Raw genomic sequence first — 15,137 nt, 5'->3', positions numbered from 1 at the left:
AACCTCGATATACAGACCGATAAAACACATGCGTCAATTTTACGCATGATTATCTTTAACGTACGTCACAATATGATTATCTTTCTAGGGTTAAAGGCATGAGATCTATCATTATTTAATGGTTTTGCATTTGTTGAGAATATATTTGCAGATTTGCGTCTGACTTTTCTCAAATTCAGAAAATGACGTTAGCACAAATTTAATATTTGTAATAAATAATTAAAGAAATTTACAAAAACATGCAATGTCGATTTATAGTTGATATTATTAACTCTTTTATTTAATCACAAACTACGTGTTCATAGCAGTGATAGTTAAGTGGTAATAAGCATTCGATTGCCAAATCAATAGTCGTAGGTTGCAATCACACTATTAACACATTTATTTTCATACTAGCTGTGCCCGCGACTTCGTTCGCGTGGAATAGTGACTATGAGCAGCGTTTTTTTTTAATATGTACTTATTTTTATTTTGGATCGGTCATTTTGGGTAGCTAAAAAACCTACTTTACTGTAATGCTTCTCTATATACAATATTAGACGTATAGCCATCGGGGGTGAAAGCATACAGGCTACTGGAATTGCTAACACGGGAGAGAGCCACATACAATTGACCGTGCGAAAAACAGCTGATACTTAGATCTACACCCACAACTTTTAGAGTCTGACCTTGAGCTTTATTAATTGTCATGGCGAAACATAGGCTCACTGGAAACTGAATTCGTTTAAAACTAAACGGAAAATTGTTTGGAATGAGAGGAATCCGAGGAATAAAAACACTATCACCTTTTCCGCACCCTGTTAAAATCTCTGCTTCTATCAGATTTCGTTGTAAATTTGTTACTTTTAATCTAGTACCGTTGCAAAGTTTTGGTGGGCTTAAATTTCTAAGGAGCATAATGGGTACGCCGATTTTTAATTTTATTTTGTGAGCTGGTAGTCCAGGAGCACTAAGGGATTCTAAAAATTCTACTGGGTAGCTGGTAGATTCTCCTTCTTCCATAACTCTGTTAATAGAGATATACTCCACATTATCCCCCGAAACTAAGCTCAAAATTTCAGCGTTTATTGTTGCTGCTTGGTCGTTTCGTGGAGTCAAAATTGCTCTTTCGCAAAGCCAGTAATTTTCGCAGGTTAGTATTTGCGTTGGGTTTCCATACACCTTTGAAATGAGGTCTCGTATTGATGAAACTTTGCTGCATAAGTTTTCATTGAGAACAACTTTTCCTTGTTCTTGCGGATACACACCGTTACCGATCTCCAGTAATAACTCGGAAAACTCTTGAGCATTTTGATTGCCTCCGATTTGCGCTCGCATATTTAAAGTCAAATGCAAAGGGATAATGTAATGCCACAGATGAGAACTCTTTAGACAGGCTCTAACTTCATCAGCCCTTGTTCCGCGTGGTATTACAGGGAGAGTCTGACGAAAATCGCCACAAAAAAGTACAGTAATGCCACCCATAGGTTGGTTATTTTGTTTGATATCACGCAACGTTCTGTCTACTGCTTCAACTGCTTTTCTGTTTGCCATTGTGCACTCATCCCATATAATAAGGCTGCAATCACGAAGAACCTTAGCTTTATCGCTGTTTCTTGAAATATTACAAACAGGGTTTTCTGTGCGGTCTAAGTCGATTGGAATTTTGAACATTGTATGTGCAGTTTTCCCTCCTGATAATAAAGTGGCTGCTATGCCCGATGAAGCGACAGCAAGCGCAATTTTACTTTGGCTTCGTACTTTCGCCAAAATCACTTTTGTAAGAAATGTCTTGCCCGTTCCACCGGGAGCATCTACAAACAGCATTTCCCCCAAAGCACTGTCTACGCTGCGACACACCCGGTCGAATATTGAACGCTGTTCTTCAGTTAGTCTCGATACATCAGTTTGTAAAATGTCTGCCAGATCTACTGGATCATAGTTAATTTCCATCGCGTAATCTCTATTAATATGTTCACCGTCAAATGATGGCTCGGGCATGCCATATTGAGAAATAGGATTACCACCAATTGATATAACTATATCTTGAATAGCCAACAAACAACGATTCAAGTAACTTTCACGTAATCTCTCACTAATTTGGTTGTCATCATTTAGTTGCGCGTGCCTGAAAAAGTCTTCAGCTAATTTGTTCTGATACTTATGCCATAACTGTGAAGCATCAGAAAGTCTTCTAGATTCATAAAACGTGGAAGTATATAAAAATCAAACTCAAAATGTAAAAACAAATAGCTTCAAAAGAATTTTATAACAAAGCTTAAAACAAAAAAGGCGCTTTTTTTTAAATGTTGCGTTACATTTTTGCGATGATCGTTATTATTAAACTTTATTGTTTTTCATATCTTGAAAATTACGCTGACAAAGTCGCGGGCAACAGCTAGTTTAATAATAAATATCTTTATAGAGAAGTTAAATAAAAAATTATCGGTTTAGAATTCATTATCGTAAATTAAATATGTTTTTCTATAAAGTCAATTCGATATTTAATAAAAAAAATGTAAGCTCGACTAACTTTTGGTTGTAATAAAGTCGATTCTAACACATCACTATTTATTTGGAATTAAAAACCTGCCACACTGGAAATGTCATTTTAAAGAGTGTCTATCATTCATGAACAGATCATACACATCTCAGCTGTTTAGGCTTTATTGAGGCTGCTTTACACGATCATGCTAAAATGTATAAAGGTTGTTTCAATTTGACATGTAGACAAAGACAGCATCTTGTTAGTCCATTACACTGCATAGGCTATTTTTTTAGCTACCACTACTGAACGGATATGGATGAAATTTGGCAAACAGTTAGTTTAGGCTTGGAAATAACAACACTTATGTTACTTTTACCGCGGGATAACATCTCAGACCCACGGGAAACTGGAAGGAATCTGTTCGACATGATTCTTAAAATTCAACAGCTTATAAACTACCTTCAGCCGTAAAAGAAAAATGTTTGTTAATTCCCATGGGAGTACTATGATTTCCCTCGGTAAATTATTCTTATAGTTTATGATATCAGCCTAAACTAACTTAAGTAGAAAGAATTTAGATGAGCCCTTTTATTTTTTTTTCCCATGGTAATCCAGTCGATTACAAGGTAATAAGTAGCTATAACATATTCTATTAATGATTGTAATTTACCTATCTAGTAACAATGATCGACGTCGTTCGTTGACCGAAACAGGCGTTAAAAAACAATAAACTACCGATTCCCATGGGAAAAGGATGTTTTCCCGCGGTAAAAAGTAGTCTTTATGTTGCGCCAGGCTCTTAAATATGTCGGTACAAAATTTCAACCAAATCCGTCAAATAGTTGCGGAGATTATGGTGCCTATGTATGTATAAGCATAGAATAGTGTTCGACGTGATTCTTTAATTTCACATAACTTTTTATTTATGAACCGATTGACATGAAACAAACACTAAAACATAACTGAAGCATACCACAATGTATTCGTGAAAACGGAATCCAACTCGGATCAGCCGTTTCTGAGTTTAGCGTGAACAGACAAACAGACAAACAGACAAACAGACAAAAAAAAAGTTAATTACATTTTTGGGTTCGACATCGACATAACAATAACCCCTGCTATATTTTTTTATTTTTTTTCAATGTACAGAAATCACTTTTCTACAATTTTATTATATGTATAGATGTCTCTGTCACCAGGTTGGATACCAACCGTACAAAAAGAAGGAAAAAAAAGTTTCTTGTTAGTCCATGTGTTATCTCTACGTTAACTAGCCTTTCGTTTATTTCCATCGCCCATAAATTTATTCTCAAGCAAACATATTTGAAATCATCTTTTAGAATTATTCCCAAAATGCTCTATTTCATTAGTCGTTTCAAGTTGACCTTTTCAATTACCTTTCCATTGACTCCTGGGGGGGTTTTGTTAAACCTTCAAACTTACCTTGTTCATATTTGCTTAGCAACGTCTAATATTATTATAAAATGAATGTTGGTTTAGGCGTAAATGTCACTGATTTTGTACTAGTTGGATACCTTGTTACGCTGTTTTAGTTTTGAATTTAATACAGTCACTAGTTGTGTTAGTTTAGTTTTCATATAAATGATTCATTAGTGGTTACTTGAGAGTGGGCTGGATTTAGATAATGATTTTGTGGTTTTGATTATAATTGATTGTTGAAAGATGTATTATCTATACTTCTATACTCTATACTAATATATAAAGCTGAAGAGTTTGTTTGTTTGTTCGCGCTAATCTCAGGAACTACTGGTCCAAATTGAAATATTCTTTTTGTGTTGAATAGGCCATTTATCGAGGAAGGCTTTAGGCTATAAACCATCACGCTGCGACTAATAGGAGCGAAGACATAATGGAAAATGTGAAAAAACAGGGCAGGTATAAATCATAACTTATATCTTCTACCCACGGGGACGAAGTCGCGGGCAACAGCTAGTTAGTTTGTATAATGATTGAGGTCCACGGGCTGTTGATGACGTTGTGGTGTAGATGTTACTTAAAGAGATTCGGAAAATAACGTTGTTTTTAGGCTTTCGTAAGCTAAAGATAAAAACGATGCAATTTTATTAAAATTTTCATGTTTGTTTGGTCATCTATGACTAGGTTATAGGCTGTGTTGAACGTTTAAAATTCTCGCATTGATGTATTTCTGTTTTCGCTTTAACATTAAAGGCAAAAAATAAATTACTTTAAAAATAAATTTAGGTTGTGGTTTTTTCTAAGGATTTTTTTTATCGACATGTAGGTAAAGGCCACCCTCTTCATACCTAGCTCCAACAATAAAACATTTTTGCCCCATCACAAGGACCCCTTTCGAAAAGCCGTATAACACGTGCGTGTTGTGCGTTTTGGCATAACATCATATATTATACGTATATTGTATACAAAACATATACAATTGCCACATAAACAGCATCCACGCGAAGCAAAAAGCCTGTCACTAACAAAATACATTCAAAAACTTTTAAACTCCGATATCTAAGTAGCAAAATGTCGAACACTTATAACTTTTTAGATCAAACTATTGAACTTGGCTCAATCTGGTGAATGTTACGTCTTGAATGCCTCATGTGACCTTCGTGGAAGGTCGGTACAATGACAGACTGAATCGAAATTCTTAAATATTGAGCACATCTGTGGAATTAATTTTACGATAGATTCGCTAAACTCTCTATAAAGTTTGATGATTCTTTAAATATATTTTATAATTTGTTTTGTCTTTAATTTAGTTTGAAATGAATTCTTTTTGAAATATTGTAAAACGTTAAAGTATTAAAGAAAAAGAAAAAACAAAGCTTTAATGTGAAGACATTTTTGTAATTAATTTGTTCTTTTTTTCGTTTATTTTATTCATGCTTCATTTATATGTAGATTATAATTATTATATTATTCTACATTTATTCATCGCCTCCAGATGAGCTTCATATGGTATTGCCTCGATAGGCAGAAGGTGGGCAACATCAATGTGAGCGTTGGAGAGGGGTGGAAACACGCACAAACCCAGAGCGGGTGGTCTTCAGGTCTTCTTCGGGAAACGCTGACTTCAACGGCAGCACAGCGTAGGGATATGTCGGACATTCACCGTCTAAATCCGGCTTCATCTTCTTCTACTGCTTAAGACACGGGGATCGCTGGCGTATGCTCTGCGCGACTCTGACTGTCTCTAATCCTTTGAACTCCTTGGATAGGTGTTAAGCAATACAAATTCAAAAATCACGTGCATGTAACAAAATATACGTGGGAAATACTTATTATATAGCTTTACTATGCAAGTCGGTAAAGCTATATAATAAGTATTTCCCACGTATATTTTGTTACATGCACGTGATTTTTGAATTTGTATTGCTTGATATATCTTTCTATATTGTATCACTACAGACTATTATCAACACATTCCTCAGCAACAAACTAACACAAACATATATTCAAAACACACACACATCCACACTTTCTTATCGAACAAGCAACCTTACACTAACATTCATCATCGTAATTAACAATCAATATTATAAAAATACAACTGTTCGTGGAGATTATCTTATTTTATTCCATATTGCATAACAAATATTGGGGTTTTATTTATTTTATAAATGGCTAATCTAGTTGAAAATATAAGCAATGACTTAGATGAAATTGAAATCGCGAAGGCTTATTTATGTATTCCAGAAGACTGTAATAAATATGTTACCGGTTTGAACGGATCTATTACTATACTTCATATAAATATTCGCAGCATTAAAAGAAATTTTGACGAATTATTAACATTATTACCATTGATCAAAGTCAGTTGTGACGTCCTTATACTAACGGAATGTTGGCTGAGTAAAATAGTAAACTTACCCATACTAGATGGGTACAGTTCCTATTATTCGAAACAAACAAGTAATCAAAATGACGGCATAGTTATTTACATAAAAAATCAGATAAAGTACACTATTAATGAACCAGAATTTAAAAATGGGAATTGTCTCACTTGTGAAATAAATAATAAATTAGCAATAATTTCACTTTATCGATCTCCGTCATACAAAACAAAAGAAGGATTTGAAATTTTCTAAGTAGTTTGGATAACATATTAACCTCATTTAGTAAATACACAATATATGTCTTATAGGTGATGTCAATATTGATATAAAACCTTCTAATATAAGAGTAGATGAACGCTCAAGCAATTATTTAACCCTTAACGCTACCCATGGCTTACTACCAGCACATTATTTACCAACCAGAATAAATTCCTGTATTGACCACGTTATCTTAAAAACGAACAAAACCACAACTGTACTGGTTCTAGAATCCCACATTACTGATCATCTCCCGTTGCTTGTAGAAATAGAGGACACAAAACCTCTAAAACAGACAGTCCCGCTATTCAAAATTCCTAAAATAGACTACGCTAATGTTAAAACAGACATAGAATCTCTAGATTTTTCTCGAATCATAAATACAGACGACCCTAACCTGGCCTCTATCACCTTGATAAACACAATAAAAACGGTTCTTAACACACACACTAAAATGATTAATGTCCCTAAAAAAGAGCGAAACATAAAACCATGGATTACACCCGGTCTACTAAGGTGTATTCGACACCGCGATAGACTTCACAAAAAAGCTCGAAAATCACCAGATAACCAAACTGTCCAAATTACTTACAAACGATACCGTAATTACTGCAATAGCCTTCTAAGGAAACTAAAAACATTATATGAGAAATCTGAGTTGGAAAAAGCCAAACACAACCCTAAAACATTATGGAATAAAATAAAAGACATCACCAATACCAAAAAGATAAGTTCACCGCCTACCGAACTATTGGAATACCAAATCTAACCCTCATTTAGCAATTAACAGCATATGTCACTTCTTTGCCACGATTGGGGCTGATCTAGCTTCTAATATCCCTACTACCTCACACCCGTTTACCATCTCAAATACTTTCACCAACTCCTTTGTAATTCTTGATGTAGATGACTCCGAGGTGGAATCCACTATCATGAACTTAAGACAGGATAGTGCCACTGGCTGGGATGGAATATCATCCACCCTGTTGAAAATTTGTCGGAATGCTCTTGTACCAATAATTACACATATTATCAACATCTCCATAGCAAAAGGAATATTCCCAGAACCTTTTAAGAAGGCTTTAGTTTATCCCATACACAAGAGCGGGACCAGAGACTGTGTCAACAATTATAGACCCATTTCAGTCCTCTCGGCAATATCTAAAGTCATGGAAAAGTTAATAAATAGCCAATTAGTAAATTACCTTAACAAATTCAATATTATAGCAACAAACCAATATGGATTCAAAAAAGGAGTTTCTTGTGAAGACGCCAGTTATTGACCTAACTCAGTTTGTTGCTACCAAACTCGACGAACAACAAAAATGCGCTTGTATCTTCCTAGATTTAACGAAAGCGTTTGACACAGTCTCTGTCCCACCCTTCTCCTTAAATTGGAGTCTATAGGAATTCGTGGCAAACCACTGGAACTTTTTAAAAGTTATCTTCAGAATAGAAAACTAGCTGTGAAGATCAATACACACATAAGTGATGAGGAAACTGTTACATACGGAGTTCCGCAAGGCAGCGTGATTGGACCTACATTGTTTCAGATTTATATAAATGACCTTTGCACGCTGCCCTACATAAATCGAGAATCTTCACTTACGCTGACGATACTGCGATCGTGGTCTACGGTAACACTTGGAGCGAAGTGAAGACCAATGCGGAACAATCTTTAAAAACAGTAGTGAAATGGTTGCAACTTAACCTATTAACCCTTAACTTGACTAAAACTAATTATATCCCATTCTCCTTGAGCTCCAGAACAAAGCCACCAACCGCATTTAAGATTACGGCACACACATGTCCCGATCCCAGTTCGTGTTCTTGCGTGTCTCTTACCCGTGTCACCCACACAAAGTACCTGGGTGTAGTGATTGATGACGGACTGAAATGGTACAATCAAATAGACAATACTATCTCGAAAGCTAGGAAACTTATTTATATTTTTAAAACTCTTAGATATTGTGCTGATACTAAAATTCTAAAATGGTTTTATCTATCACTATGTCAGTCCGTTATCACTTATTGCATCCCGGTGTGGGGAGGGGCCGCCAAGACTAAGTTTATTGAGTTGGAACGAGCACAAAGAGCTGTGCTTAAAGTAATGCTTGGTAGACCCGTACAGATTTCCCACCTCACAGTTATATGTTGACTGTAAATTACTCACAGTGAGACAGCTCTTTGTGCTTCGAACCATTCTCAGAAAAACATAGACAAATTCCCCCACCAACATCAAGCGGACGCAAAGGGAAAGTTATGTGTCCAGTAATAAGCCACAGAACCGCATTCGCTGGACGCCAGTTTTACACTATCAGTTCTTTTATATATAAACGAATTTGCAAAATTCTCCAAATAAATGACCTTAATTATCATGAGGTGAAGATTAAAGTACAAGATTGGCTACAAGAACTGAACTACGCCCAAACAGAGGAATTGATTCACCGTCCTCAGTAGGTGGACATACTTACCGTACTGTTGCTTTTCGATTTGTTTAGCTACACAATTACAACAATAAAGCACCTTTCTCTTGACCAAGATTATCACGTCCGCATTACACTTACAGACACGCTCACACACTCACACACACACATTCACACACCCCACATACATTTACTCACTTACTTTCATACATACCATCCCCACATAAACAATTTCTAATTTCTTTTATTTTTAAAATTTAATAGCTTTTTCTCTTTCATGTTTTAAAATTTAAAATTTAAATTCTAGTATTGAAACCTGTTGATCGTAGACTATTAATTGCATATTATAAGAACACACTATAAGGAAGGTTTTTGGTATCTTAGCGACAGCAGAACACTGACTCCTAAGTCACAGGATTACCTAGTTTAGGAGTCAGGGTTTACTCCATTTGTTAGACCTTTGATTAACTATTTAGATTAATTATTTACTTCTAAGAAATGTAAAAGGTTTTTGGTGTCAATAAAACATTTTTATTATTTTATTTATTTAATAGCCCATCCCTCACATAAGACTGATGAAGTGCCAGTAGTCCTGACTACGCTTCTAATGTTAGCTTTTATTTTGTCATTTTACTATGACATTATCTCCTAAAACAGTGGGTTATGAACAATACTTCGTAAGACATGTAATTTTTACGATCCTCGTAATCTGTTACCATTAACCTCCGACTTTATACGCAATAACATTATTATTCAAATTATGAAGATAGACGATGTAGGTAGATTAAAATCTTTATATCCATGGTCATAAAACTCGTTTTACTGTGGCATCATATGTAGAATACAGTAAAATACTGCGACTACTGCCTTCTGCTTTTTCTTGACTGTTTTTTGACTACTAGATATATGATTGAAGCTATGTAAAAGAGTGAAAGAGAAACAAAACTTTAAAAGCTGGTCAAGTTCGAGTCGGACTTACGATACTGAGGGCTCCTTAGAAATGAGCAAAAGACTACCAAAACAATAATAAAGAAATTTGAAGTTGAGGCTCAAATTTACTGGTTTTGTCTTATTTTATCTGTTTTAAAAATTATATCTCACCAAACAAAGTTATGAATCGTTGATTAAACTCGATCGTTTGAGTGAAATTAAAGGTGTAAACAGTTCATGAGATACAGCCTTGTGGCAATCGGACAGCGGTACCTCAGGTAGTAAGCTAGTAAGATATTAAGAATTATTTCTAGATATCTTTTATATCTACCTCATCTAATAATATACCAAAGCTTTACCAAAGATAACAACAATATTAGTCACACCTTTCTAAAGTAAATTGCAGTCATTACCAAAATCTTGATCTCAAAATTGATGAGTAGATTTCAATGAGTTTAAGCCCTTGGATGTTCCTTGATCCCTTTTTATGGGACGTGATTAAACGTCAATGCGTACACAAAGTAACTGCCATTAATGTAATTTTGTCTTACGTAAGGGTTTATTAAGGAGATGGAAACAAAGATTACTGTAAAGCCTTAATTATCATACTGTTTGGAGACATTTCGTTTGTTTATTTTATTTGCAATATACATGTATAAGTTTATGATGTTGTTTATTATTTCATGTAATTACTATTACATTTTTTCATTTAACTACCTTATATTCACATTTGAAAATGTGTTAAAATAAAATTATATGTTAATAGAAAAAAATACTGATTCTTAGCTGCAACTGGTTGGACTGGAAGCCAAGGCCATTATAGTTTGAAAAAAGGCTAGGATGATGATGATGATTATTTGAAATTATAAACAGATGATTTGAAAACTATTAATAAAGCGCCAAAAAGGAGGTCTGAAATTTTTATTGAGTGCCCTCGCTTTAACAATGTTATTTAACCCTAGAAAGATAGTCTGCGTAAAATTGACGCATGCATTCTTGAAATATTGCTCTCTCTTTCTAAATAGCGCGAATCCGTCGCTGTGCGTTTAGGACATCTCAGTCGCCGCTTGGAGCTCCCGTGAGGCGTGCTTGTCAATGCGGTAAGTGTCACTGATTTTGAACTATAACGACCGCGTGAGTCAAAATGACGCATGATTATCTTTTACGTGACTTTTAAGATTTAACTCATACGATAATTATATTGTTATTTCATGTTCTACTTACGTGATAACTTATTATATATATATTTTCTTGTTATAGATATCGTGACTAATATATAATAAAATGGGTAGTTCTTTAGACGATGAGCATATCCTCTCTGCTCTTCTGCAAAGCGATGACGAGCTTGTTGGTGAGGATTCTGACAGTGAAATATCAGATCACGTAAGTGAAGATGACGTCCAGAGCGATACAGAAGAAGCGTTTATAGATGAGGTACATGAAGTGCAGCCAACGTCAAGCGGTAGTGAAATATTAGACGAACAAAATGTTATTGAACAACCAGGTTCTTCATTGGCTTCTAACAAAATCTTGACCTTGCCACAGAGGACTATTAGAGGTAAGAATAAACATTGTTGGTCAACTTCAAAGTCCACGAGGCGTAGCCGAGTCTCTGCACTGAACATTGTCAGATCTCAAAGAGGTCCGACGCGTATGTGCCGCAATATATATGACCCACTTTTATGCTTCAAACTATTTTTTACTGATGAGATAATTTCGGAAATTGTAAAATGGACAAATGCTGAGATATCATTGAAACGTCGGGAATCTATGACAGGTGCTACATTTCGTGACACGAATGAAGATGAAATCTATGCTTTCTTTGGTATTCTGGTAATGACAGCAGTGAGAAAAGATAACCACATGTCCACAGATGACCTCTTTGATCGATCTTTGTCAATGGTGTACGTCTCTGTAATGAGTCGTGATCGTTTTGATTTTTTGATACGATGTCTTAGAATGGATGACAAAAGTATACGGCCCACACTTCGAGAAAACGATGTATTTACTCCTGTTAGAAAAAATATGGGATCTCTTTATCCATCAGTGCATACAAAATTACACTCCAGGGGCTCATTTGACCATAGATGAACAGTTACTTGGTTTTAGAGGACGGTGTCCGTTTAGGATGTATATCCCAAACAAGCCAAGTAAGTATGGAATAAAAATCCTCATGATGTGTGACAGTGGTACAAAGTATATGATAAATGGAATGCCTTATTTGGGAAGAGGAACACAGACCAACGGAGTACCACTCGGTGAATACTACGTGAAGGAGTTATCAAAGCCTGTGCACGGTAGTTGTCGTAATATTACGTGTGACAATTGGTTCACCTCAATCCCTTTGGCAAAAAACTTACTACAAGAACCGTATAAGTTAACCATTGTGGGAACCGTGCGATCAAACAAACGCGAGATACCGGAAGTACTGAAAAACAGTCGCTCCAGGCCAGTGGGAACATCGATGTTTTGTTTTGACGGACCCCTTACTCTCGTCTCATATAAACCGAAGCCAGCTAAGATGGTATACTTATTATCATCTTGTGATGAGGATGCTTCTATCAACGAAAGTACCGGTAAACCGCAAATGGTTATGTATTATAATCAAACTAAAGGCGGAGTGGACACGCTAGACCAAATGTGTTCTGTGATGACCTGCAGTAGGAAGACGAATAGGTGGCCTATGGCATTATTGTACGGAATGATAAACATTGCCTGCATAAATTCTTTTATTATATACAGCCATAATGTCAGTAGCAAGGGAGAAAAGGTTCAAAGTCGCAAAAAATTTATGAGAAACCTTTACATGAGCCTGACGTCATCGTTTATGCGTAAGCGTTTAGAAGCTCCTACTTTGAAGAGATATTTGCGCGATAATATCTCTAATATTTTGCCAAATGAAGTGCCTGGTACATCAGATGACAGTACTGAAGAGCCAGTAACGAAAAAACGTACTTACTGTACTTACTGCCCCTCTAAAATAAGGCGAAAGGCAAATGCATCGTGCAAAAAATGCAAAAAAGTTATTTGTCGAGAGCATAATATTGATATGTGCCAAAGTTGTTTCTGACTGACTAATAAGTATAATTTGTTTCTATTATGTATAAGTTAAGCTAATTACTTATTTTATAATACAACATGACTGTTTTTAAAGTACAAAATAAGTTTATTTTTGTAAAAGAGAGAATGTTTAAAAGTTTTGTTACTTTATAGAAGAAATTTTGAGTTTTTGTTTTTTTTTTAATAAATAAATAAACATAAATAAATAGTTTGTTGAATTTATTATTAGTATGTAAGTGTAAATATAATAAAACTTAATATCTATTCAAATTAATAAATAAACCTCGATATACAGACCGATAAAACACATGCGTCAATTTTACGCATGATTATCTTTAACGTACGTCACAATATGATTATCTTTCTAGGGTTAAATATAATGTCATTATTAATACAAATAGAATAACTACAAAGTTAATTTACATCCCATGGGTGGCGGCTTTTCGTGAAACCTAAACCTAGTAACCGCGTTAATTAAGTTTATGACCCTAGACAGTAATCAAAGTACAAATTCTAGGCTTAACAAAATTGCTTTTGAAATTATACCCTGTTAAAACCTTATGTGGCGGCTTAGCTGTTGAAAACCTGGATTTGTGTGGGTGGGAGTGCAGGTTTTAGGGGTTAATAGCATTGCCAACTTAATTCTCATGGTGCTAGTGCCATCTTCATTAAATAAAGTGTGACTCGGAATATTGACCTGAAAATTTTGTAACTGCAAACAAAATTTTTGGATGGATGCAATTGGATTTTTCTATTTTATGTTATAGCGTAAGCAGAAATATATCATCTGCTGCGTTTTTATTATAATTATTAAACTTTCCCAAAACAGACAGACAAACACATCAAACTTATAACACCAATAATTTTGTTTGGGGGCTCCTTACCTGTAACGATATTTTTTTTTGTATTTTTGAAACGAAAATGCCCAAACAACAAAGTCACTTTTCTTACTACATAAAGGTATATGATAGCAATAATGTCAAAAGCGAACAAAAAACATAGAATACCATAGTTTACAACTGGATTTGTAGCTCATAACCCCACTGGAATTGGTAGATAAATGTATTAAGTTACGGTGTAATAATAAATGAGTTTAACAAAATGTAATTTGCATTCAAATTGCTATAGAGTTTGTATGTGTTTGTATTGTGAACGCGTGAAATTATTACGTGGGAGGGAAGTATTGCATAAATAGTGATGATTCTATTTGTACAAATTTCGTGTTAAAATTTAGTGGTATTATGGTTTTGGGGAATGGAAAAATTTATCAATTATTATTTTTTTAGACGATCTATATCGAAAATTTACATACCATTCCATTTGCGGCGGTTTTTTTTCCGAAACGGCTGAAAAAAAATTGGGTATCTTTTGATATAAAGATATGGATGAAGAAAACATGTTGCGCCGACTATAAATAAAAATTGGGATAAAGACAGGGGAATAATGATGACATGCTACCTGCAGACGCAAGGACCAGTATAACCTCAGCGTCAACCCTGAATAGTGTGGCTAAGAACAAGTTCAGTAATCTTATGGCATTGATCAACATGCAAATGGTACATAAAAAACTCTACTACTGTAAGAATACACAAAATTAATGAACCAATTTTCAATTGAGTTCATAATAAAGGCTTTCAAATGAACAAACACTGAATTAATCGTTGACAGCTCTCACAAAACATGAAGAAATACCAAATTAGTGCCCAAATCATTGAATAAAAATTGTAGAAAGGGGACAAAAATGTATTTCGTTGTTTGTCTTCCTTTAATTGAATGAGGCTTGAGTTTATTATAAATATAATAGTGTAATAAGAACTTTAAGTTATGTTATTTGGACAATTATTTATGGATAAGTTATATGATGGATAGTATGGATCACTGGTATTTCTCACTGATTCTTTTACCAGGAATCGCTTGAATAATTTCGGAGTCAAATTGCCAGCAGCATCGTCGATAAAGCGCTTTCACGCTACAGCGCCATCTAGTTTGAAACTAGGTAGTTGACATGAAGCGCAACGAAGGCATAATAAAAAAGTTTGTCATAAATATTATCGTTAAAATGAGCTATTTTATTATTTAAACTATTTAGTGACAAATTCAATAAGCTTCCAAAAATTTTTGCTATTCCCTTAGGAAGTATATTATACCAATAAAAGTATAAAAAAAACTGTT

General features: G+C 34.7%; 1 protein-coding gene across 1 annotated transcript; it reads right to left on the bottom strand.

Annotated features, from left to right (window-relative positions):
- Positions 1-843: 843 nt before the first annotated feature.
- On the bottom strand, positions 844-5,586 carry LOC113506127 (ATP-dependent DNA helicase PIF1-like; the record flags this gene model as incomplete). Its single annotated transcript, XM_026888979.1, has 2 exons — positions 5,486-5,586; positions 844-2,173 (listed from the first exon to the last, which is right to left on the bottom strand). Coding segments are annotated over exons 1-2 (1,431 nt in total), but the record flags the coding sequence as incomplete, so codon positions are not given.
- Between the last annotated feature and the right edge of the window lie 9,551 nt (positions 5,587-15,137).

The sequence above is a fragment of the Trichoplusia ni genome (genome assembly GCF_003590095.1).
Source record: "Trichoplusia ni isolate ovarian cell line Hi5 chromosome 1 unlocalized genomic scaffold, tn1 tig00000607_group0, whole genome shotgun sequence".
Classification (NCBI taxonomy): Eukaryota; Metazoa; Arthropoda; class Insecta; order Lepidoptera; family Noctuidae; genus Trichoplusia; species Trichoplusia ni.
The sequence above is the reverse complement of the archived record's forward strand: the minus strand, read 5'-3'. Positions and strand labels throughout refer to the sequence as shown.